Raw genomic sequence first — 27,190 nt, forward strand, 5'->3', positions numbered from 1 at the left:
GATGCCTTCCATGACTGTGGTGAGAGCTGCTACAGACTTAACCAAATTTAGTTGTAAAAAGGTAATACTAGGGAGCCATCCCTGTGGCTGAATGGTTAAGTCCACGCGCTCTGCTTCGGTGGCAAGAGGTTAGGTCAGTTTGAATCCTGGGCGCGGACATGGCACTGCTTGTCAGGCTGTGCTGAGGCAGTGTCCCACATGCCACAACTAGGAGGACTGACAAATAGAATATGCAACTATGTACTGGGGGGATTTGGGGAGAAAAAGCAGAAAAAAAAGAAGATTGACAACAGTTGTTAGCTCAGGTGCCAATCTAAAGAAAACAATAATAATAATACCAGGAATGTGACCATTTGTAAGAATCTCCTCCATTGTTCAAAAATCTCCTTTCTCTCAGGATTACTTTCTGTCTTTGCCCCTAGATACTCCAGCCAGGGAGAAATATGAGATTTTCAAAATAATATTGCTGCATTTTTCTGTTTCTTATTGGGCTTAAATATTTTACATCAAATCCATGTGAATTGTATAGACAACTCTCATAAGTAATGCATTTTACACCAACGGGTACACTGATGATGAAATCAAGGATACTGTCAATGAAAATAATCCATAACCAATCTATAAATGAAAATTTGGGTGAATTTATTCTGAGCTGAAATGTGAGGACCATGGCCCAGGGCCTTTTTTCCCAAAGGAAGAAAGGGCACCAAAGAAGTGGAGTGTACAGAGTGGTTATATACCCCCAAAGAAGATGTTTCACATATGATTGAAATGTCCCTTTTACAATAGTCAAGAAACTGCTTTGTCGGCACAGCAATTGATGGACACAGAAGGTAGGTCTGTGTCTTGGTGGACACAGCAGGGTGGCAGGTCTGTTGTCTCGAGCTGTGTGGTCACAGGTGAGCACAGCAATCAGTTCCTCGACTAAGGAAAGATGCTTATCTTTAAGGAAATGCCAATGTAGGGGGGAAGTTGCACCTTTATCTTAAGGGCATTTGTTCTTGCCTTAGTAAATGTTTAAAGCAGATATACAATGCTTGCTCAACGGCCACGTCAGGCCCTTTTGGAAAAACAAAGGCAGGCTGAAGTAGGTTTACACCAAATGGCTCCCTCATATACTCCCATATATCCTATTGATTGCCATTTCTATTTGTCAATACCAATTTCTTGACAAAAGAATATCAGAAATAGTAGAGACCTTCCTTTCACTTTCTTATTGCCCCATCATAGTTACTACCCGGCTTATTAAGCAGACATTTATTAACAGCAGTTATTTAACAAGGGCTTATGTCAATACTTGGACAGGATTCTCAAAGAATCCACACCCCAATTCTTAACTCTGATGTAGAAATGGAAGTGAGAATTGTCCAGAATATGCAGATACAAAGATCCCACAGGTAGTTCTCAGAAAGCTTTGGTTCTGAAAACATATAAAGGCCAATTTCTACTTATGGCTCTCTGATGAATCTCAGTCTTCTCAATGGTGAGATAAAGGTAATGAAGAGTTCCTGAGTGATTTGCAAAAAATTTTGAATTGAAGTTCTAGCTCTGTCCTTTAGAGGATATGGTGACCATGAGAATGCATCTCTCAGATCTCCAATTACAGGGAGCAGAACTGGGCATCAGCCACAGCTCCTGTGCTCCGAAATCTGTCACTGTGTCCCCACTGAAGCAATACATTGTAGGCACTCCATAAGTGCTATCCATCATTGTTATTATTATTAGCTGTGTGACTTTTGTTAGCCAACTTAAGCTCCCTGAAACTTAGTTTCACAATCTGTACCATGGGGATAATAACACTTACCTTGTGGGGTTAGCTTAAGGTGATAAATAATGATAAATTATAAATAAGATGATAAATAATGTCTATAAAACATCTAACAATGCTTAGTACTCCATTAATGGTAGCTCTTGTTATAAGATATCTTCTATAATTCAGTGATTGTCTCAGATGTATAGGTCTTGGTTGTCATACTAATCCATAAGCTTCTTAAAGGCAAGAACAACTTTTTATACTCTGCGTGTATTTACAGCTTGCACATGTTTCATGTCTCTAACCTTGTTTATGCCAGATATGGTACAATTCTTTGAACAGAGTGGTGAATAAATGACAGGTTGTTTTGCAACAGTATCTCTTCTCAAACAGAAACTGATAAGAGCAGTTAAGAATTTCTGTTTGCCTACACCATGTACCAAGAATTCTCATTTTTACTATGTAAAGTATCTTACCTATAAATTTTATGCTATGAATTTAGCATCTATATGCTTAATCATCATAATTATTATTTTTTTCACAGACAGAAAATGGCAGTTTAGGATTTGAATAACATCTATTTCACTCCATATTCTTTTCACTAAAACTTATTTTCTCTTATAAAACTATTCTACAATGAAATTTTCTCAAAGTATTAATAGATGTTAGGAATTTGGGCACAGTGTAACTCAGTAGAAGATCAGAGCAGAAGAGAAATTTTGTCTTAACAGTTTAACTATAAAATTCTTATCAGTACAAAATCGAAAATGAGATATGGCCTGGAAATAAGAAACCATCCTGTGTATGCAGGTTGCTTGGCAACCAAATAAAATGCACAAGACAAAGCTGGTGTGAACATGCACAATAAAATGTAAATAAAATGTGTGACATTCTCACATCCCAAGAGAGATGTGGCAATTGGGATGAAAGTCACATATATATATGTACATATATGCCAAGTACAATATTAGTAAGAGACATGAAATCATTTCTTCCCTGTCATCAGTGACGGCATACTCTTTTGTTTCATCTTTTATTGACTAAGGAGCTCAGAAGGATAAAAAAAGAAATGTAGGAAAAGAGTGAGTGGGAGGAAGAGAGCAATCATATCTTAGACAATTATTTGAATAAAAGCATAGAAGATCCAAATTTATAACGAATCAATGTTATTTATTGATTGTAACCAATAGGTACCACACACCTCTGTGGCATGGCATAGGCGAATGCAGCATCATAAGGATAAATATATAGTTCAATGGAATACAATAATTAGTCCACAAATAGACACACAAATAGCCTATTGATTTTAGACAAGGCATCCAAAGTAATTCAATGACAAAGAGTCATATTTTCAAAAACAGTGCTAGAATCATGCATAGAAAAAAAAAAAAACAATTTCAACCTCTAATTCACAAAAGATAAATCATTGGTCTAAAGATAAAAGTTAAAACCGTAAAAGTTAGAAGAAAATTTTTGTGACCTTGGGCTACACAAAGATATCTTGAACATCAAAAACATAAAAGAAAAGAATGACAAATTGGATTTTATCAAAATTAAAATCTTGTACTGCTGAAAAGATATCATGAAAAAATTTAAAAGTCAAGCCAGAGACTTAGAGAGAATATTTGTAAAACAAGTATCTCACAAAGAAATGTTATCCAGAATATACAAGGATCTCTTACAGTTCAATAAGAAGTCAAATAGCTGGTAATAAAATGGACAAAAGCTTTGAACAAACACTTTACAAAAGAAAATAAACAAATGACTAATAAGCACATAAAAAGGTGCTCCATATCTTTAGTCATCAGGGAAATGCAAATTAAAGCAAGAATGAAATACCTCTTCACACTCACCATAAAAGCTAGAATTAAAAAGACCAATTGTTGGCAAGGAAGTTGAACAACTGAAATGCTCATGCATTGCTGGTGGAAGTGTAAAATGGTAAACACCAAATAAAACAATTAGGCTTCATCTTATAGAGTCTTATAGAGTTAAACATACAACATACAATGACCACATGATGAAAACATATGCCTACAAAAAGATTTGTAAACAAATATTCATAGCATCTTTATTCATAATAAACTTCAATTGGATATAACCCAAATGTCTGTCAATTATAGACTGGATGAACAGATAGTGGCATATCCATCCAATGAAATACTATTCAGCAATAAAAAGGAACAAATTACTGATACACATAACCACATGGATAAACCTCAAAAATGTTATTCTGAGCAAAAGAAAGAAGTCATACACAGCAGAGTATGTGTAGTATGATTATATTTATCTGAAATCTTAGACAAAATATACCAATATATAGTGATAGAAATCAGATCAAGGGTGAGCGGGGGCTAGGAATAGGGCAATGACAAAGTGACATAAAGGAACTTTCTAGGATGATGAAAATGTTTAACATCAAGGTTGATCTTATGGTTGTTACATGGGTTTACTTATTTCTCAAAACTCTTGACTTGCATACTTATAATGGGTATTTACATTACAACACACAAGTTATATTTCAAAAACGTTATTGAAAACAAAAGAAGAGGCAACTACAGTGGCCCAATATCCTTACCATGTTATTTCCATCTATTCCCTTTCTCGGACTTCAGAAGTCCTGGGGAATTGTTAAACATAATAGAATTTTCAGCTTTATCTTTCAGAGATTTTGATTATAAAGTAAAGTATAATACTCGTCAGGGAATGGAATTGGCCACCCCAAGTTTTGTCTCTTTGGCATGAACATTATTTTAAGCTGATTACTTTTAATAACTGCAGACACGAGAGAAACTCTGAAGAGTAGAAGTTATCCTTTGTTAAGATACATTTACATTTATAAAGTAAATCTCCATCTGTAAAGGTGTCTCCCTCTCTGTGCCAGGAAGAAGGGGGGATGACCTTATCTCTAGAAAGTCTTATCAATGCAGAAGGCAAGGACTTAAATCTGCATAATAATCTTATTCTTGTTTACTGTGCTTTTCTGGCAAACTACCATAACTGACTCTCCCCACCCCCAACATCCTCCTTTGTCTTTAGCTGGGGATGGTATTTAAGGTGAGAGCTTCTGCCATTTTGGAGAGTTACTTAGTTTTTCTGGGTCTCTCCAATGTATGCATGTTATAAAGCCTTGTTTAATTTTCTCCTATTATTTTGTCTCATGTGAATTTAATTCATAGACCAACCTGAAAGACCTAAAGTTGGTAGAGGAAATGTCTTCCTCCCTAACAGACTCAAGACCTGCATTTTTAAACAGTACCCCAGATAGTACTTGACATGAGTGGTGGATCATTCCTTGCATCATTTCATTTCGTTTAGTGACTATCAGCATGACTACATTTCATGGATTTTTCAATAATTTAATATAAAAAGTTACAAACTGAAAATTTTATTCAAAAGAAGTTGGTTATCTTTCCAGCTTCCTCATTCCTGGACCTCTGGAAAAAATTGGGATAAATTTTATTCAGGAGAAAGAGGCATTACTGACCATTGTAGTGCACCATCTGGAAGGTTTTCTCTCTCTCTCTTCCTCCTGCTCTCTCTTCACTCCCTTCCTCTTCCTTTTTTTTCCTTTTCTTCCTCTCTCCCTTTCTCCTTCCTTCCCTCTGTAGCAGGAAGAATCACATGAGCATTTTGGTTTTAAAGGGCTTCTAAATAGGACTATTTTCTCTGAGGCAAATACACAGAATAGTAAGTGGAAACAGCACAGAAAAATCAGCATTAGATAACCACAAAGGCTGTAATTAGGCTGAACAGGTGCTGTGTGTTATTGAGAAGAGGAAAACAAACTCTGGCTCAAATGACTCACAGTGTGAAGCCTAGAATAATCAAAACACACTGACTAGAATAATCAGGATATGACTGCTATAAAGAATATCTGAGGAAGTGGTACTGTTTTATAATAAATATCTGTTCATCATTTATGAGAATGTAGGCCATTAACATAAGGTACATGGTACGGCCACAATATGGATTTGCTGAATAAATGTGAGATGGTGGGTAGGTAAATAAAACTTACTTGCTTTGTTACTTTGGGGGAATAGAATTGGCCACCCCAAGATATGTCTCTTTGGCATGAGAATTATTTTGGACATGTTACTTTTAAAAACTTCAGACATGAGAGAAACTGAGAAGTAAAATTGACTTATGCTTTGTTAAGAGATATTTACATTTGTAAAGGAAATCTCCACCTGTAAAGGTGTCTCCCTCTCTGTACCAGGAAGAAGAGGGGATGACCTTATCTCTAGAAACTCTTGTCAATGCAGAAGGCAAGGACTTAAATCTGCATAATAATATTACTCTTGTTTACTGTGCTTTTCTGGTAATCTCCCATCACTGACTCCCCCAACCCCCAACATCCTCCTTTGCCTTTAGCTTAGGGTGGTATTTAAGGTGAGAGCTTCCGCCATTTGGTGAGTTGCCCAGTTTACCTGAGCCTCTCTCATGTATATATGTTATACATCTTTGTTTAATTTTGTCCTATTATTCTGTTCTGGGAATTTAATTTGTTGTCCAGCCAGAAGGACGCAGAGTGGGTAGAGGAAATGTCTTCCTCTCCTACATTACCAAACATTTATTGTTGTTGTCATTGCTGGTTTTAACTCTTTTTAGCTAAAAATATTACTAAAATTTACTGTACATTTCTTATTTATTTAAAAAGTGGCAAAAAATATGATTTTACCTGAAAGAGTTCAAGGTAATCATTACATTCACCAACAATTTTACTGAGCAGTAATACCTCAGTTGTTCTTGCAGAGTGCTATTGGAGTACTCTCCTTCCTGATAAATTGTTCTTAATCTTATGGGTGGATAATTTGGTCTCCAAGATTATTATAAAAATATGGAAATTAATCAAATGATCAAACAAAAGATGATCAGTTTTGAAATGGGAGATATATTTGATGAAACTCAACACCTCTTCCTCACAAAAAATTCTCGGCAAAATAGAAATGGAAATAGAAATCCTCAATCAGTTGAAGGACTTGTATGAAAAATTCCCCAGTTATAATTATAATCAATGGTAAAATATTACTTTCACCTTAAGAGAGAGACTAGAGCAAGGATATCTGCTCTTATCACTTCTAGTCAACATGGTAGTGCAGGTGCTATTAAGTAAAATAAAGAAAAAAGAAAAAACAAACCAACACAAAACAAAAATGCATAAAGGTGGGAAAATAAGAGTGAAACTGAATTTATTTGCAGATAGTATGATGGTGCATTTAGAAAATCCTAAGTAATTTGCACATAAATTACTAGGTCTAATAAGTGAACTCAGAAAAGTATCAGGATACGAAGCTAGTATTTAAAAAAAACAATTGTTTACATTACGCTGATGAAAATGCTTAGAAAACAATATTTTAAAAATATGAGTTAAGTAGTATAAAAAAGAAAAACAATAAGAAATAAATTGCACAAAAGACCAGAAAGATTGTTACACTGAAAATGACAAAACATAAAGAAATCAAAATAAACGGAGAGATGTACCTTATTTAGACATAAAAGACTCAATATTGTCCAGCTATTACTTCTCAAATTGAAGCATGGGTTGATTACATTCCAGTGAAAATCTCAGCAGGCTTTTAAATAAAAACTGACAAGTGGATTTTAAAATTTATATAGAAATATAAAGACTATAATAGCCTAAACTATCTTGAAAAACAATAATAAAGTTTGAGAGCTTACATTACATGATTTTAAGGTTTATTATAAAGCTACTGTAATTAAGACAGTGTGGTACTAGCAAAAGGATTGAAAAAGACCCACGAGAAGAGTGAAGTACAGAAATAGACCAAATTTTATGTAATCTAGTAATTTTTGACATAGGCTCAAATGCAGTTCAATGAGAAAAGGAAAATCTTTTCAACAACCATTTCTGCTGGAAAAATTGGATATCAATTTTGAAAAGAAATAATCTTGATAATGTTTCCCAAACCAGAGACAAAAATATATTGAGATATATTACAAACCTAAAAGTGAAAACTAAATTATAAAGCTCTTAGAAGAAAACAGAAGATAATATCTTTAAAAATCTGGTATAGACAACTAATTTTAAATGAAAAACTATCATAAACAAGACTTTATTAAAATAAAAAACTTCTAGTCATCAAAAAACAATTAAGAAAGAAAAAAGGCAATTCACAGACAAAATGAAAATATTTCAATAGATATCTGATCAAGTACTCATATCTAGGATATATCAAGAAACAAATAATAATAAGACATACAGTTAAATTAAAAATGGTCAAAATACTTAGACATATCACAAAAGAGGATACATGAAGGGCCAATAAACACATGAAAAGATGCTCAATATTGTTAGTCATCAGAAAAATGCAAATTAAAACCCTCATGAGCTACTACCGCATACCCACTAAACTGGCCAACATTAAAAAGACCAAAACCAGAGGCTGGCCCCGTGGCCGAGTGGTTAAGTTCGCGCGCTCCGCTGCAGGCGGCCCAGTGTTTCGTTGGTTCGAATCCTGGGCGCGGACATGGCACTGCTCATCAGACCACGCTGAGGCAGCATCCCACATGCCACAACTAGAAGGACCCACAACGAAGAATACACAACTATGTACCGGGGGGCTTTGGGGAGAAAAAGGAAAAAATAAAATCTTTAAAAAAAAAAAAAAAAAAGACCAAAACCACCAAATGTTGGAGAGGATGAGGAGCAGGTGAATCTCGCATACATTGCTGGTGGGAGTTTATAATATTATGACTGTCAAAACCGGCAGTTTCTTACAACCCTGTGAGACTCCAATTCCACTTTTAGATAGTTTCTCAAAATAAAAGAAAATATAGATCTACATAAAGACTTGCTTGCAAGACTGTTTATTGAAGATTTACTTACAATAGCAAATTATTGGAAATAACCCAAATGTCCATCAAGAGTAGAATGGGTACACAATCATGTTATAGATGTGCAAAGGAACTCACTGACACATGCAACAACATAGACAAATCTCACAAACATTGTGCTGAGTCAACAAAACCAGACACAAAAGAATGCTTAACCTATAATTCCGTTTCTATGAAGATCAAGAAGAGGTAAAATGAATCTGTTGGCATAGAAATCACAATAGCGTTTGCCTGGCAATAGGGTTGACTGGAAAAGTAAAGAGGAAGCTTCTAGGGTGATGGTGGACTGTGTATCTTGACTGGGATGATTGTCAAGTCTCATCAAATTATACACTTAAGATCTGTGCGGATTTACTGAATGATTATAACTCAATTAAAAAGAAACTGGAGACTATGTTGCAAAGCAGGTGTCCTCAGTGATTGCTAGGTCTAGCATAAATTAGTGCAAACTATTTGGTAAACAGTATTGCTATATTTACCAGGAGTTTTTTAAGACCATTTGTATCTTATGTCCTAGAAGTGCCACCCAGTAAATTTATACTAAAAGGATACACTCTCAATTTCAAGGTAGGGAGGATGTTTTTGTACAGAATCGCTTTCATGCTTGTTATTTGCAATAAATAACAATTAAAAACATATTTTCAATTATAAAAGGATGCTTAAGTAAACTATAATATGATAATTAAATATATTAGATAATTAATGAAATATTTTAGATAAACCCACTAAAACATTAAGGAAGATTACACAATAACATGAAGATACACTTGTTATGTCAAATTGGGAATAACTGTTTCAAGGAAGAATTGTATATCCCAGTAGTCTTCATATTAGGGTATGCAATGACTTTCCAAGAAATATACAGGCATATAGTTTGTAAAAAATCATATGCTAGATCTTTGACTACCACATATACTCTTTCCTAAGACTAATATGACCTGAGAATTTCTAGCTTCAAGCAGGTTTTCCTTTTCTAACTCTATTTTACAAGGGAAAGGTCTCTCTCTTCTCCTGAATCTTACTATGGTGGATTGTCCTAGGCTGTAAAAATGTCTGAGGCTCCCAACAAAGAAACACTTGATAATATTGGCATTGGTACTAGGAAAGGTATTATTAATAAAGTAACAATCCTTTTCTAGGGGCAATCAACCTGTGCAAATTGGTTAGTTTCTAATTCTTTGCTTTCAAAAAATTGAACAAAGATCTACATGAGTAGTTAGGAGGTAGACCATTAAGAATAATTTTTGTGGATGCATCATTATGTGACTTGTGACCCAGAGCTTCAGAAAGAGTTCAAAATTGAATGACATTATGTAAACATGGTTTTTCAGCACTTGTATCTGTTGAATAAATGGAAAAAAACTGATGTTGAATTTTGTCTCGTATGTCAAAAATAATAATCATCCCTAGGTGTATGAATTAAAAGGCAAAATTCTATTCATGTCATTAAGAGATTCATTGCCAATAAAATTTGATTTTAATTCTTAATAATTGTTCATTAAACTTTTTTTTTTTTTTAAAGATTTTATTTTTTCCTTTTTCTCCCCAAAGCCCCCCGGTACATAGTTGTGTATTCTTCGTTGTGGGTTCTTCTAGTTGTGGCATGTGGGACGCTGCCTCAGCGTGGTCTGATGAGCAGTGCCATGTCCGCGCCCAGGATTCGAACTAACGAAACACTGGGCCGCCTGCAGCGGAACGCACAAACTTAACCACTCGGCCACGGGGCCAGCCCCTAAACTTTTAATATATTTATGATCCTTTGACCAACTGTATAATAATGAAAAGTACAATACAAATCATTAATTAAATTGAAGGAAATGCAACCTTATGGGCACAAGAAATGAAAACAATTTAAATTTCAATATAGTATCTCCACTTTTTAGTTGCAGAGAAGAATGAATTGATCAACAAAAGACTTTTTAGGCATGCAAATACATTATGTTTGGATATATTTTTATGGAAATATATAAAACACCTGTATAAAAAGTGAAATAGAAATATGAATCCAAGGAAAAAACAAAAGATATAAAATTTCAGTCCATTAAATGAGATTTTTTTTTCTCAATGAACGCTGTTAGGTATCAAATTGCTATTCTATTGGGTATATTTAAAAAATTGTGTAACAATTTCATTTTAAACTATCAATATTTACAACGTGCCTTAAAACACATCCCTTGCAACTATTTAAAATTATGATAAAATTTTTATATATCAGCCTAAAAATTTGTATTTATGGAGTTTTGCAAAATTTGTTTGGGACTATAGAAGCAAAAACGGTATTTAATCAACTTACAGATATAATTACAATTTTATTTTAAAAATATCTCAGACAAATAAACAAAAAAAGTATGATCTTCAAAAAGACTGGAAGGATTACCCCAAAATGGTAATGATTATATTTCAATACTAGGAGTAAAAATGTTCCCTCTTCTGCTAATTTACTTATTGCTTATATATTTTGTCAAAGATTTTATTAGTTTGAATTCCTCTTATAATAAAAATAAACGAGACATTTAGAACTAATTAGGTGTAAATTTAAATTCAAAGATCTCTGAATAAAGGCCCTGGGAGTTTTCTTATGGGACAAAGTCCACAGGTTTTAGTATTTCCACCTTGTAATAACCATTTCAGCAGTTCCCGTACTTTTTTTTTTTTTTTTAAAGATTTTATTATTTCCTTTTTCTCCCCAAAGCCCCCTGGTACATAGTTGTATATTCTTCGCTGTGGGTTCTTCTAGTTGTGGCATGTGGGACGCTGCCTCAGCGTGGTCTGATGAGCAGTGCCATGTCCGCGCCCAGGATTCGAACCAACGAAACACTGGGCCGCCGGCAGCGGAGTGCGCGAACTTAACCACTCGGCCACGGGGCCAGCCCCAGCAGTTCCCGTACTTTTATTTATTATGAGATCTTTGGCAGTGATACAAATGACAGGGTTTGCTAGAAGACCGTTGTCTGTCAATTAAAACATTTTGGTATCTGCCACAATTTCCCGTTTTACCTGACATGTTCAATCTAAAACCTACTGGGATGTTTACAGAAATTTAGATTTTGTCTTGTCCTTACCTCAGCATCCTTCACAAACTCTGATATTCTTATCTATTACCAAAGAATAGTGACTCACAAGGTTACACCACTGTCGGAAGCAAAGTTAATCAGAATCAAGCCCTAACCTGGTTCCTTATCTGAATTCCTCCAGCCCGGAAAGACTTTAAAGAGACACGAAGAGCAAGGAGACTGTTAACAAGTGAATGGAAGGAAGTTATTTGTTGCTGTCAGGGTCTTTGTCAAGTCATTCTCTACTCCTAGTGACCTTGTGTACAGCAGAGCAGAACTCTGTCCAGTGTTTTTGTGCCATCCTCTCTCCTTCTGGGGCTACATCAGGCAATGCTGATCTGGTATTCATAGGGTGTTCATGGTCAATTTTTTTCAGAAGGGTTGTCCTAGTCTGTTTTAGTCTGGAAGCTCCTCTGAAACCTGTCCACTATGGGTGATCCTGCTTGCATTTGAAATACTGATGGAATAGCTTTCAGCATCACAGCAAATGCAGCTGCCACAGTGTGACAATTGACAGACAGGTGGTGAGAGCCCCGTATCTTGTATCTTAATGACTGGATCACCACCATGCTTGCAAAGAAATCATTACACAATAGGATATGCAGGCCTACAAATTTCAGATTTGAGGATTAAGCACCCTTGTGCAAAAGGAGGAAGGACTAGTTAGCTTTGACAAGATCTTCAAATAGGATTGAGAGGCCCATAGCTCTGTGCTCCAAGCCAGGAGGCAGCAGAAGAGAAAAGAGTTTTAGGATGAATGGGGAATAAAATGCTCAAGAGAAAAGAAAAATATATAGTAAACATCTAAAAGGCACTAGATTTTCACACCTCTTCTACAATATTAAGGAAAAAGCTCTTGAACTCTGAAAGATTGTTGCTTCAAAATTTTAAAAATAAAATAAGATAGATAACAAAAGAGAAGCTGTGAGAGAAATAATGCAGGTCTGCAATTATGAGGTTGGAGGAGCCTGTTACTCTTAAATAAAATCACATTAAAATGAACCACCTTTTCACTCCTCACCCAGGAAGGATATTCATTACAACGCAGCAGAAAAGGAGAATGGCATGTTCTTCACAAAGTATTAGAAGGGTGTTCACAATTTCTGTAAGCAAGAATGTCACTTGGGATAGTAACTCCTGCCAGCCACTTTGCCCGCATTTTCCTGAAGATGACCATGCTTTCAGGAAAGAATATTCATGCTCAAGGCCATTGAAATGAGACAATAAAGGGCTTTTTGGAAATGCTAAGCCATTTTGAAAACATTATCCAAACTTCTAAGTGCACAACCCAAAAGAAAGTTCTCTTAAATCCATAAAAGTATCTGTCACTTGCCTTTCCCAGGCGTAGATTTATGATACCTTCTCTCCATGAGATACAAATATAGGATAGCGATGTCTGCTGTCTAAATGCTGCAGCTGTCTAAAAGGGAAACCTCATCACAACATGCCTGGAAAACTCTGCATTATATCTTCTCCATCTGAAGTGGTCAAATTAAACTCGTTATTTCTTGCTTAACCTAATAGAATCAAAACATAATGCTCCTCACCAACATTAAAGTCCTGTACCTCCAAATATTTCCCACGTCTCACTGAAATACCAAGACCTGGGCTCTGAAAATAGAACAGTAGTCATTACCCAGTCTCTGTAGTCTCTAGAGGTCTGTCTTTCAGTCCCGGGAGCTTCAGATTGATTCCAGTTCCTTCCAGAGGCAGCTGTCAGTGGAACTCGCTCTGTTTGAAACAGCCCAGGAGATGTTGCAACCAGAAATTTCTCAACTGGAGGCAGATTAATCTTGATTTCAAGTATGACAGATGCTGCTCATGCAAACTTGTTGAGTGAGTTCTTAGCCAGTGACGAACAAAAGAATGTTAATGGACTAAAATCCCCTGCTCCTGGCAAGCCAGTCCCCGAGTTTTGTGCCTCAAGTGTTAGATTAATTGGAAGCTTCTCAGCAGAACACATACTCTCTATTCAGAAAATAATTTTCACTCAAGGACGTATGCAATGACCGAGTCATACAAGCATCTCTATAAAATACCTAATCCTCCTGGTCATCCAACTACAACATCTATAATGCCATTTATTCCCAATTACTGCTTTTGACTGTCAAGTCAAGAGATTGACTTGACAAAGACACTAGCAACAACAGTTTCCTTCCATTCACTTGTTAATAGTCTCCTTGCTCTTCCAGATTCACTGGAGTCTTTCACTCCGTGGGTGGAGGAATTCAGAAAACAGAGAACCAATTTATATCTTGATTCTGATTAACTTTGCTACTGACAGTTGTGTAACCTTGTGAGTCACTATTCTTTTGTAAGAGATAAGAATATCAGAATGAGAAAGTGTCTCATTCAAGATCTCCAGGTAGGTAAAGGTAAAAAACCGCAGGCTTTTCCCTTCTCTCTAACCAGTCTCTTTCCTACTCCCTAAGCAGCTCTTGTGTCTGCACTGGGTCCTTTGCTGTGAGATAACCTGTAAGGAATTTTAGAACTGCATCGACTTCTATTTTCTATTTTCATAATTATGAGGGTTGTCGACGAAAATAATCCATATCCAATCTATAAGTGAAAATTTGGGTGAGTTTATTCTGAGCTTAAATCTGAGGATTATAACCCGGGAGAGTCTTTCCACAAAGGAACAGAGCACTCCAAAGAGTTGGGAGGGTATACAGGGTCGTTATATACCCTCAAAGAGGATGTTTCACATATGATTGGAATGTCCCTTTTACAATAGTCACGAGACTACTCTGTCGGCACAGCGATTGATGGAAATAGCAGGTAGGTCTTCTGTCTCGGTGAACACAGCAGGGTGGCAGTCTCTTGTCTCCAGCTGCGTGGTCACAGGTGAGCTGGGAGGTGAGTGCAGCAATCAGTTCCTAGCCTAAGGAAAAATGCTAATGTGGGGGGAAGTTGCATCTTTATCACAAGGGCCTTTGTTCTGGTCATAGGAAATGTCTAAGCAGATATGCAATGGGCGCTCAATAGCCAGTCAGGCCCTTTTGGAGGAAAAAAAGAAGTCAGGCCGAATTAGGTTTATACCAAATGGCTTCCTCATATACTCCAATATATCCTATTGCTTGCCATTTTTATTTGTCAGGGTGCAGATCTAATTCGGCTAAACTAAACCAGCCGAACTTCTAAAGTGTTTCCAAAACTAACGTTTTGTGTGCTTAAAAGTCATCTGAAGAGGAGGAAGAGAATTCCTGAATTAGTTCCTGATTTTTCATCATTGTTTCAGGCCTGCCTACATCCACTCAGAGGATAGAAGATGACCGCAAACACACTTGTGTTAGAACTTGCAATTCAGTCAGGCAGCCAGAACTTTGTGGCATGAGGCTGTTTTAAGTAACTTCAAGTTTCTTTGGGTCTTGTCAATTTGTAATTAGATTGGGGTCAATTTGATTCAAAATTGTAGTTGGAATTGGTTTTGCTTCAGTTGTTATAATAGTTTAAGTAGTTTAATTAAAATTTCATAGAGATTTATTTTCTTTATTAGAAAAGTTTCATATCCCTATGTTTTTAACAGGCAATTCCACCTACGAAGTCATACATTCTACTAGCATGCCATTTTGTGTCTCTGAAAGAAAATAAAAACCAACTGGAAGATAGTTCATGTATTGGCAAGATATAAATAACTGGAATCTAATCTATGGTAGAAAATCAGATATTCTTGGGCTAAAGAAATGGAAAAGTAGAGTTTTCAAGTATAGCATAATTGATACTGAACAATTTTACCAAAAAATTTTCTGCAGTGCATTCTTCACCCAAAGGAAATCCAAATCATTGTAGTTTGGAAACTCTTATAGTGAATGACTTATTCATCCATATAGTGGCCCTCTACTCTTTTGTTTATTCTTATCTTATTTAACTTTAACCCTTGTCCCTGATCCCCATTCCCACACATTCAACCTCCATTTTATTCTAAAATATCATTATAACATATAACCGTAAGGTATATGTATATAGTCTATAAGATATTTTTATGGTATTTTACAGTAAATTCCATTCTGTTTCCTACTTTTCTTACTTTTCACTTTGTTTGTGAGCAGGATGGGCTATGGACCATGTAAGGGCCAGTGCAAAATGAAAATATAGGTACCTTGTTAAAAAGTTATGAAGAATTTCAAGATGCTGATGGTAGAGTAGTAAACAAAGTGTGAGGCCCTTCTAAGCACAGGGCCTGTGCTGTTGCACATGTCACACATCTATCAAGTCAGCCCCGCTTGTGAGAACACTGCATGTTCCAGCATGTACATGTGGTTTGTTTAGTCTTACTGTCACTTAGAATTCCACATTACCCACCTTTTAAATATTCTGTCCCCCAGTGATAGATAATTTCATTTTCTCAAATTCTCTGCTGTTATAAACAACATTTACAGTCCCGGTTATGGGTGTGAGAATTACTTTGAGACATATTCTAGGAATGAGATCTTTTGGTCAAAGATCACACAGTTGTTCAATATTATGATATGCTGCCAGATTGTTCTAGACTAGGCTGTGTGCTCCCATCAATAGTGCCAAGGGTACCCATTTCTCTACATTTAGTTTGCTAGTTGTGATGTTGCAAATATCTCTGTCAGTCTGTCATTTTTCTATTCATCTCATCTATGATTTAACTCATTGGACAGAAATCCATCTCTGTTTACATATTTACTTTTACATAAATATTTGTGCTTTTGGGATCTTCTTTAACTTGTATCGCAACCCCTTCATCAGGAAATAGCAAGGCAAAGCTTCTTTCCCTTCCCCTGTCTTTCTACTGTGTTGGCTTTAGGGCCCTCAGAGGGGTCAGGACCCATCCCTCTCTTTTCCTTCTCCTGCCTTATCACACTGGAGGTGTTGATGGTCTTCCAGGAACACATGTCTCCTTCTTTCATCTAGATTTCTAAGTCCTCCAGGGTATTAGGGCAGAGCAAGGGGAAAGAACAGAGTAATCCCAGCTTGACTCATGCTGTAGGCAGATAGTGATACTGGCAGCCAATGTATTTACCCAGCTGCTTTTGTCCTAGTGTTAGGAAAGTCTTAAAGGGAATGCAACATTTACAGTGGAGTGGAGCTGGTCCTCAGTCTGAACAGATTTAAAAATCTATGCCTTTGGAGGATTTTTAGGACAATGAAAATACTCTATATGATACTAAACTGTACTCTGTATGAGACAGGTCATTATACAGTTGTCAAAACCCATAGAGTGTACAACACCACGAATAAACTCTAATACAAACTACGGATTTTGGGTGATTATGCTGTATCAGTGTAGGCTCATCAATTATAACAAATGTTCCACATTGGTGCAGGATGCTGATAATTGGGGAAGCTCTGCATATGTGGGAGCAGGTGGTATATGAGAAATTTCTGTATCTTCTGCTCAATTTTGCTTAAGACTTAAAAAAAAATCTATTCCTTTAAGTCTGAACCAGGAATTTGGCTCTGTTTCTTCAAGGAGGTTAAATTCCCTGATGTCTGCATAATGACTTCTGTTGTTTTGATTTATTGCTTTGGTGTACCATCCCCTGAGGTTTGCATTTTTATGGACCTGTTGGTAGGGACCTAGGCTGTCTGTGAGGTTTAAGATCTTGATTTTAGGGGATGTAATCCTCCAATGGTGTGCATTGAAGATCTTTTGTATGTGCCTGTGTGTATGTGCACCTGATATCTTGAATGACTGGAATATACTGGAGATTATGAGTCATGGGGAAACAAGGCCCATGGACAAGACAAACACCAAAACTTACTCCCTCTGATAGTGACTGTAGTAATTCATTGAAGTGTGGATATTCCTAGGTAGAGGGTGTTACATTTGAAAAGACTGAAGATGATCTGAATGTTTTGTTGAATCTAAGATGTCCTCATTTGTAAAATGTACCACTCATTATATTACGTACTCCTAAGAAAGAAAACAATGCCAACTATATTTGTAAGGTATCATCAATTGTAAAGAGCTTTGAAAATGTACAAAGATGAATTTTTTCTTTTTTGAGGAAGATTAGCTCTGAGCTAAGATCCACAGCCAATCCTCCTCCTTTTGCTAAGGAAGATTGGCCCTGAGCTAACATCTGTGCCCATCTTCCTCTATCTTATATGTGGGACGCCTGCCACAGCATGGCTTGATAAGTGGTGCATAAGTGCCTGCCCGGGATACAAACCTGCAAACTCCAGGGTGCTGAAATGGAGCACGCAAACTTTACCACTACACCACCAGGCTGGCCCCAAAGATGCATTTTGAAATCAATGAAATATAATTTATTATAATGCAGGAACGATAAAATCTTTGTAAATATTTGCTTTATGATTCAGATCTATCTATGGGTTAAAATACTTGCGTGCTTTGGCACGTCGTGAAGCGAAATCATCTAGGATTCTTCAAGCCTCAAAGATCTGTTTTTCAAACCATGTAGGGGCTTTAAGAGGCCACACCTATTGGGAAAAGGTCCTGAGGCTGGTAACCTGTTAACTCTAACATCACCTAATTAGTCATCACCTAACTCCTGTTCAGTAGATATTATAACGTCCATTTTGTAGATGAGGAAACTAAAATTCAAAGAGGTTATAATATGCTTGGAGAACTAGCAGATGGAGGATAAATAACGTGACATTTAACCACTCATCAAGACGTTTAATTCATAGAGCACCAAATGACCGAATTGTCCTGTTTTATAGATATTTGATATTTTTCTATAGATCTCATAGTCCAAATGACCATCTGTAGACAAACTCTGTACCTTTTGAAATATAGAAATGCAGTTAATAATTCAGTCCAAATGAGGTTTTTAAGTCAGTGTTTACCTATGTTTACGTTATTATCCAATAAGCTATATAAACAGACAGGATACAAATCTGTCAGTTCTATAAAATGGAAGGAGGCGAAAAAAAAAAAAATTCCTCCTCCACTCAAAATATTTTCTCTACAGACTGGTTGTCCATGGTTCCTGTCTTTATAGACACCTTGGAAATTCACACATATATATTTTGTGTGTGTGTGTGTGTGTGAGGAAGATTGGCCCTGAGCTAACATCTGCTGCCAATCTTTCTCTTTTTGCTTCAGGAAGATTATCTCTGAGCTAACATCTGTGCCAATCTTCCTCTATTTTATATGGGATCCTGCCACACTGTGGCTTGACAAGCAGTGCTAGGTCCAAGCCTGGGATCTGAACCTGCGTACCCTGGGCTACCGAAGTAGAGCGTGTGAACTTAACCACTAAGCCCCTGGGCCAGCCCCAGGAAATTCATGTTTTTAAAGAAAGAAAGATCATGAAAAAGCAGAAGAATTAACATACATATTCAAAAGCAAATTCTTTGAGTAAAAGTAATTATATAAAATAGAGAAAAAGCAATATTTAAGATTTAGAATATGAAAAGAAATACGATTCTTTGTACAGAGAGAATTTAAAAACAAATTTAAGGGAATGATCTAAGATATTGTGTCAGCATTTCTTAAAGTGTATATCTTAGAACAATAGTCCTACAAAAGGATGAGTTAAACAACAAAGTGTCCCAGGTCAAAAAATTTAGAAACCCTTAATGTTGTACTCAGAGATTCATGATGCACATTAGCTTTATAGATGCTTCTGGATGAAATGGAAAATTTTATTGTGAAAAATAAATGATCAACATTTACTTTAGAGGCAATAGAAAGCCCAAATAGATCTTAGAAGAAATTTAAAAGGCAGTAAAAGATCTCTTTGTGAAAAAAGGCTTCACCCTTAAAGGAGTTATAGATGATAGTTCTCTCAAATCATTAAAGAACAGACGATTCTTATGCTACCCAAACCATTACAGAGCATCAAGAAGGAGAGTTTTTCTAATGTATCTGATGGGTTAGAATAACCTTTGTTATAAAAAATGTCAAAAAAGTTAAAGGCAACTACAGACCATACTTACTTACAATTTGTGATACATCAGCGCAAAATAAAACATGAGCAAATATAATCCACCAGGTAGGGTTCTTTCCAGCTATGCAAAGGTAGAATAATACAGTGAAATCTTTCAATACAAAAATGTGTTTTATTGTCAAGACTTTAGGAAACAATAAAGGCTTGTTTAAGTCTATGAACCAAGGATTATTTCCTAAATGGCATTAGAACAATTGACTAAATATTTGGAACAAAATAAAGCTAGATATTTGCATCATTCCAAACACCAAAAGAATTTCCATGTGAATTAAGAATTTGGATGTAAAACACAACAATATAAAACCACAAGGAAATGTAGGTAAATATTTTTATAATATTTGAGTGGGAAGGGATTCCTAAATATGATACCAAAGGCAGAAATCATGACAATAAATCATTAGTAGACTAAACTACATAGCATTTCAATAGTTCTACACTCTTAAAAGCACCATAAAAAACCTTTGAAAGCAATGAATTAGAAAAATATTTGCAATCTATATACAGTTAAAGAGTTAATAAACTTTATATATAAGAAGTACTTAGGAATCAACAATAAAAGACAGCGCTCCATTTGAAAAATGAGAAAAGTCCAGGTATGAAAAATCACAGAGGTTAAACACAAATAGAAACCATATGTATGAACGAATGTTCAAATTCATTAGTTATTGTAGAAGGGCAAAACAAAACATTAAGAAATCACCTTTTTTCCTATAAAATTAGCCAGTATAAAGCATAATGTTAATGCCCAATGGGTATCAGTGGTCTTGGCATAGCAAGTGGCTGAGGTCTAGGAGGCAAGTGAGGGTGGGAGAGCCTAAGGAGGCACATACGCCATATCTGATAGGATGGCTAAAGGTTACATGTGCACTACGGGCTAGGGAGGGGACTGGATGATCACTCATCTCAGTTCCTTCCAGCCCTGACTTCTAAGGCTATTTGAAGCTATTACACTGAACAAGCAAGGTGTAACTAGAGCAGCCTCATTTATGCTTGTTACTGCTTTTATAAATCTGCCATGTGGGACTAATTATTCTTCTGTCTGCATGAAAACTCAGAAAAACCCCATGACTTCTCCAAGGAGTAATCACATTTCAATCTTGATTTAAAATTAAAATTTCTCCACCTTCCACACTTGGGCCTGTGTCAAACCAGCCTCAGATCAGAAGCCTGCATTAGAAAAAGGAATACGTTGGCTCACACTCTCTCCACCTAGTGCTTCTACCCTTCCTCTCCTAGGTTTCTAACCATGGCTTCTATTCCTACCAGTGCTCTCCAGACTTGACTGTATCTAAAACTGACTCTCAAGAGATGACGTCAACAAGATGGCAGAGTGAGTAGTCTTCTTTGTCTCTCCCCCTTCAAATCTACAACTAATTGGACATTCATCGGTTAACAAAGGATATCCATATAGCATCTCAGGATGCCTGAGAGACCCATGCTGCTATACATCGGAAGGTGGATGGACTTCCCCCCTGGGGAGGTGGAGATAGGTGAAAACTCTCTAACCCCCAACCCCCGGACAGCCTAGTACATGCAAGCAGCTTTCTTCCAGCGGACTCCCCCGTAGCATCTCCACGCACCAAGGGCAGGAGTATGGGCACACTGGCGGAGCGATGGTGGAAACGGGTGACTACAGCCCTACCTAAGCTCCCTGCAAATACACCTAAGCCCATGGGGAAACTCCAGGGTCCTGCACCAGTGGCAGGGAAAGCCTCTGCTTGCCATTATTGGAGAGGCCCCACCCAGCATTCAGAACTCCGGGAGGCTCCTGAAGAGGAGGATCCCAGGCAGAGCAGCAGCCCACCAGCTGCCGCCGGACTCATGGACTCCGGCTGTCTCCCAGATGGGAAAAGGGCCTCCCAGAGATCCTGTGGGAGTGGTCTGGGGCTGGGTGGAGTTCCAGTGGCCCGGCTCCATGGCCCAGGGGGAAACCCCAGGGTCCCGCACTGGTGGCAGGGAAAGCCACTACTTGCCATTAGCAGAGAGGCCCCACCCAGCATTCAGAACGCTGGGAGGCTCCCAAAGAGGAGGATCCCGGGCATGGCAGCAGCCTGTCAGCTGCTGCCAGACTCACGGACTCTGGCTGTGTCCCAGAGGGGGCAAGGGGCACCCAGAGATCCCGTGGGAGTGGTTGGAGGCTGGGTGGAGCTCCAGCAGCCTGGCTCTCCGGCCCAGGGGGAAACTCTACAGTCCCACAGCAGCCTCAGTGAAAGCCTCTGCACAGCACTAGTGGAGAGGCCCCGACTGGCAATCACAAGGCTGGAAGGCCCTGGGGCAAAAGTAGCACAGCTAGGTGAGCTAACCACAGACTGTAGAAGATACCCATAGCTCTGCTGTCACCTATAGTGGACAAGTGAGATTTTGTGGGCTCTGATATTGACTGGGCTGCGAATGTAGGTGATCCTACTCCCAGCCACAGGGAAAGCCCATAACACCACTGCAGACCCCAAGGAGGGAGCACATCTAGGTGGTCTGCAACAGTAGGCACCAGCAGCCTGAAGCCCCCTTGTGATTGCTCCCACAGTTGACAACGGACCCCACAGGACCACTGTGACTATGAGGAGGGGCCCAGGTCCAGTCAGCAACAGCTGACAGGGTTCCTGGTCGGTGCAGTCTAAACAGCTGCTCTCCCCACACACCAGTAGAAGCAAGTGGAAGCAGTAACTAAACTCTATCTCTATGCGGAGGGACAAATACACACCATCAAGCACTATGAAAAAATATATTAAATCTCCAGAACAGAAGGAAAATGACAAGTACCCAGAAAACAATCCCAAAGGCAATGAAATCTATAACCTAAATGATGATGAATTCAACACAGCCATTATTTTAAAACTCAGCGAGTTAAAAGAGAATACAGATAAACAACTCAACGAGTTCAGGAGCTATGTCAAAAAAGAGCTGGATACTGTAAAGAAGAACCGATCAGAAATACTGGAGATGAAGAACACAATGGAGGAGATTAAGAAAAATCTGGACTCTCTGAACAGTAGGGTTGATAATATGGAGGACAGAATTAACAATTTGGAGGATAGGAATATGGAAATGCTGCAGACAGAGTAGGAGAGAGAACCAAGACTAAAAAGAAATTCAGAAACTCTCTGAGAATTATCCAACTCAATTAGGAGATGCAACATAAGGATTATAGGTATACCAGAGGGAGAAGAGAAGGAGAAAGGGGCAGAAAGCCTGTTCAAAGAAATAATGGCTGAGAATTTTCCAAACCTGGGGAGAGAGATGGAACTCCATGTGACAGAAGCCAATAGATCTCCAAACTTTATCAATGTAAGAAGACCAACCCCAAGGCATATAGTAGTGAAGCTAGCAAAAGTCAATGACAAAGAGAAAATACTAAGGGCAGCCAGGCAGAAGAAAATAACCTACAAGGGAACCCCCATAGGGCTATCAGCAGATTTCTCAGTAGATACCTTACAGGCTAGAAGAGAGTGGAATGATATATTCAAAACTCTGAAGGACAAAAACCTGCATCCAAGAATACTCTACCCAGTGAAAATATCCTTCAAATATGATGGAGAAATAAGAACTTTCCCAGATAAACGAAAGTTAAGGGAGTTCATTGCCACAAGACCTCCTCTTCAAGAAATGCTCAGGAAGACCCTCATACCTGAAAAATAAAACTGACTCTCTTGTGGGGTTCTTTGGAGAATCCCATCTGTAGCTCCACAGACAAGGCACATGCATCTCTATTCCAGAGGCTCACTTACTCCTGCAGCTCTGAGTTATCTGTTGACACCTCCAGCTTCTTTCTGCCCATGTTTGTTTGGTCTTCCAGGCAGTCCTCCTGGACAAGATCAAAGACAAGCATATGGTGCCTGTCTCTCCTTGGCCCATATTTAGCCCACCTCTTCTTTCTTAGCTTAAAAAGCAGCCAGTCAGGGTATCTATAGATCTTTAGCTTTCCAGGTAGAGTCAAATACTAGTCTGCTGTTTCCCAAAGTGCAGGGTATGTACTTCACCCTTGCCAAGTCACCCTGTTGAAGTTCTTTCCTTAGGTATGAACTGAGGGGCAGGCACTTATATCTTTGCTCCCTGGAGGAGGGACAATGCATGGGGAGAGGAAGAGTTGAGATTCACAGCACAGTAATAGATTCCTCCAAACATTCCCCCCTGAAATCCACAATTCCTGACCTTTTTAGATCCTTGATATGTACATTGGAGGTGAGTGAGAGGATGGGTCTGCCAGTTGACCCATGAACTGGACCCAGGTAATCAGAAGCTCCTCACCCCCTCCCTTGTCCTTGGAATGTGCATTCTGCTTGTCTTCTCCACACTAGAAGCTGCCACAAGGACACAGCTTTGAGACAGCAAACTTTTGTTGAGACCATCTGGACAGCATACATCAGCATACATGACTAAACTGAGGTAAGGATTCTGTATAAACTTTTAAGGTTCTGGCGGGCAGGTGCGGAGATCTACTTTTCTTGCCACGACCTAAGACAAGCCTTGTGAGTAAGTTCTGTTGCTCATTAGACCTGCCACCTACCAACCTGGAGTGGTCTGCCTGTTTCTTCGGTCTCTCCCTGACCTCCAATATGGAGGGCAGTTTAGGAACCAACAAAGTATGGGAATCTAAGAGGTGAAACATTTCCTCCTGCTTTTATTCTAAGTTTTGCACCAGAGTCTAGTTCTTCGTTTGGAGTATTGATTCTATTACATTGGGCCTCAACAGAAATTGCCTTTTTAACTGCCCCAAGAACTATTACAAATCTGAGAACTTATTTAGCTCAGCAAATTTTAGCTCAGCAAAATCCATTTTGGACTTCTCACCTTCAGAACTGTAAGATGATAAATTTTTGTTGTGTTGTCACTAAGTTTGTAGTGTCCAGCATAGGAAACTAACATGTTATCCACTTGCTTGTGTGTTTCTCCCACGAGATTCTGAGCTCCTTAATGGTAGGGATAGTTTTTAATTCAAGACTAATAAAGTATAAGCAAGAATGTATAAGATATTAAAGTTTGTCCAATTTGAGATTATTAAAGAGGTTAAATATGTATCTGATGCATTAACAATCATTTCAAGTTTTTGAAATACCAGTAATAAAGCTGTGTTTATCACTTCTCTTTCAAGAATCGTTTGCATGTAAATTTTACTTCAAAAGAGAAAAGAGGGGGCCGGCTCTGTGGCACAGTGGTTAAGTGCACAGGTTCTCTTCTCGGTGGCCCCAGGTTCACTGGTTAGGATCCCGGTTACGGACATGGCAACACTTGGCAAGCCATGCTGTGGTAGGCATCCCATATAGAAAGTAGAAGAAGAAGGGCATGGATGTTAGCTCAGGGCCAGTTTTACTCAGCAAAAAGAGGAGGATTGGCAGTAGTTAGCTCAGGGCTAATCTTCCTCAAAACAAAAAAAAAAGAGAAAAAAGGATTGTTTCCAAATTCAATTGATAGTTATACTAAACTTTCACTTATTTTCCTCTGTCTTTCTTCAGATACCTCATAAATTCCTTCATAAAATCATGAGATTTTAGGTCATATGGAATCCTTACAGGTTATGTATTTCTATTTCTTCATTCAAAGGAAGATTTCACTTTTAAGAAGTTAGGATTAACTGAAGGTTTGTGGCAGAGCTAAGGATAGAACTGGTTTCCTGTCCAGCATTAATTTTACTAAATTACTATCTTCCTTAACTGAAAATCACAAGGAACATTACATGTATATATGTACTGTCGTCGCAATCCAATGTACACATCAGGATAGATGCGGAGAGAGCTGATGGCCACTCTGAGTTTATTATAACCAGTGTTTCAATATATACATAGCTTACATCTGTTAAACATACACAGGTGTTCTGGATGAAGTAATTAGCGAATGCCAAGAATTCTTAGTGATTTCTCAAGGAGCCCTCCCTAGGCCCCTGTTTTGATATTATCATGTTTTTGCTGTGCTCATATATTTTTATCTCGGAGCAGGCAAGGCCTCCTAGGCAACAGCCCCTCTTGCTCCCGATATCCATATCGTGTCTCCCTCTGTGCCCCCAGGTGACCATGCCTGGCTTAGGTTGCCTCCCCCTGGAGGTCTTACCCTTCATTGGCTGACTGGCCTTCTCACCTCTGGGTCACAGTTTGTTGGCAAGCCTTTTCCAGTGATTATTAACCATTCCTGCATCAGGGGTGGCTACATGTACATGTACATATAACTGCCTGTGTGCACACAAATACACATACATTATTCACAGAATATTCACAGATTCTAAAGATTATGAGAGAATATATCTTTGAGGGACTATTTCTTTGCCCAGCCAACAACAAGCACAGGTAAATGAAATAGAATTGATTCTCTCTTCTTCTCATGTTGGATCTGGATTTAGAGTGTCACAATTTGTTATATTTTATAACTCACCTATGTTGCATGTATTTTGTATATATCAAATATTACATGACAACAATATTTTAAAAAGGGATTTACTCATTTAGAGACATATTTTAGTGGCAGAAGTTCAAAATGCAAAGAAATAAGTTTAACAGTGCAAAAAGTCACTTTTTTTTTGGTTCAGGTAAGTGCTATGGTTGCTCAATGGAAAGGAATCCATTAAAAACACTGGGTCCATTTGATAATGAAAAACCACTCTTTGAGGCACAGAATCATCTAGTGAATACTGGAGATCCATTAACTGTATTATTTAAATTTAGGCATCTTCATGACTAAGGTTTTCATTTGAAAAGCAATTATGGAGTTGGAGCTTCAAGAACTTCTCTCTCAATAGACATGCTGGATGTCAATCATGGAAACCAAGTGCTCTGAAAAGAGTGTTCTGAACACAGTAGTGAGCTCACAGCTCTGGGCTTCTGAGGTTATGTGTAGATTAGTCTGCACAAAGGTGACATGCAAGGGCAGCAAGAATAACCAGTTCTTTCCTTCTCTCCTCCTCCTGTATTTGTGGCAAATAGAATGGGGAACGCCGTTTTATCCAGACATTGGTTGGCAAAGAATTATGCCCATGAAACAGTGCTTCCTTCTGCTCCAGTATTTAAAACATTTCTAAAAGATACCCTCACCCCAAATTTTGCCTTAGACTTATTCACTGAATAGATATTTCCTGAACTCCTACTACATATTTGGTGTTTTCCCAGGTGGTGGAGTGTCCAATCATGAACAGATAAAAATCCTTACCCTTGTTGAACTGACATTCTAGACATAGGCAGTGGGCACATGGCTAATTTTCAACATCAATTTAACTCAGCATAAGGCTTTACCAGACAAGTAAATAAAAGCACAAGTACTGTAGACCTAAATGATACCAAAACGCTACTAGAACTTGGTTGAGACTTTGAGTAGCAAGGCTAGGGTGGAAGCAATGAGGTTTGGAAAAATGCCTAGATTTGCATTTTGACTCTGTGGCATTAGCAAGCCCCTCTGGCATTTGTTTGTTTGTTTGCTTGATTTAAATAATGAGGACAATTATGATGATATAGCTACCATTTATTAAGCATCAACTATCAGCCAGGCACTGAGCTAAGTTTCTGATTTGTATATGTATATATTTTTTGTTTTTACTTTTTTTGTTGAGGAAGATTGGCCATGAGCTAACATCTGTTGCCTATCTTCCTCTTTTTTTTCTCCCCAAAGCCCCAGCACATAGTTGTATATCCTATCATAGGTCATTATAGTTCTTCTAT

At 37.9% G+C, this 27,190-nt stretch overlaps 1 protein-coding gene across 6 annotated transcripts in view; it reads right to left on the minus strand.

Moving 5' to 3' along the window:
* The window catches only part of LOC100062243 (lipase member K), a 49,378-nt gene extending 35,936 nt beyond the window's left edge, over positions 1 to 13,442 (minus strand). For 3 of the 6 annotated variants that reach the window (XM_070224682.1, XM_070224694.1, XM_070224700.1), the window contains exons 1-2: positions 13,301 to 13,433; positions 5,241 to 5,358 (exon numbers count right to left, since the gene is read on the minus strand). In XM_070224682.1, coding sequence (XP_070080783.1) covers positions 5,241 to 5,256 — 16 coding nt within the window. In that variant the 5' untranslated portion in view covers positions 5,257 to 5,358; positions 13,301 to 13,433. Of the gene's footprint in view, positions 1 to 5,240; positions 5,359 to 13,300 lie in introns of all 6 variants that reach the window. The other 3 variants (XM_070224686.1, XM_023643143.2, XM_070224684.1) reach the window with 3 other exon arrangements.
* Between the last annotated feature and the right edge of the window lie 13,748 nt (positions 13,443 to 27,190).

Source organism: Equus caballus, chromosome 1 (genome assembly GCF_041296265.1).
Source record: "Equus caballus isolate H_3958 breed thoroughbred chromosome 1, TB-T2T, whole genome shotgun sequence".
Classification (NCBI taxonomy): Eukaryota; Metazoa; Chordata; class Mammalia; order Perissodactyla; family Equidae; genus Equus; species Equus caballus.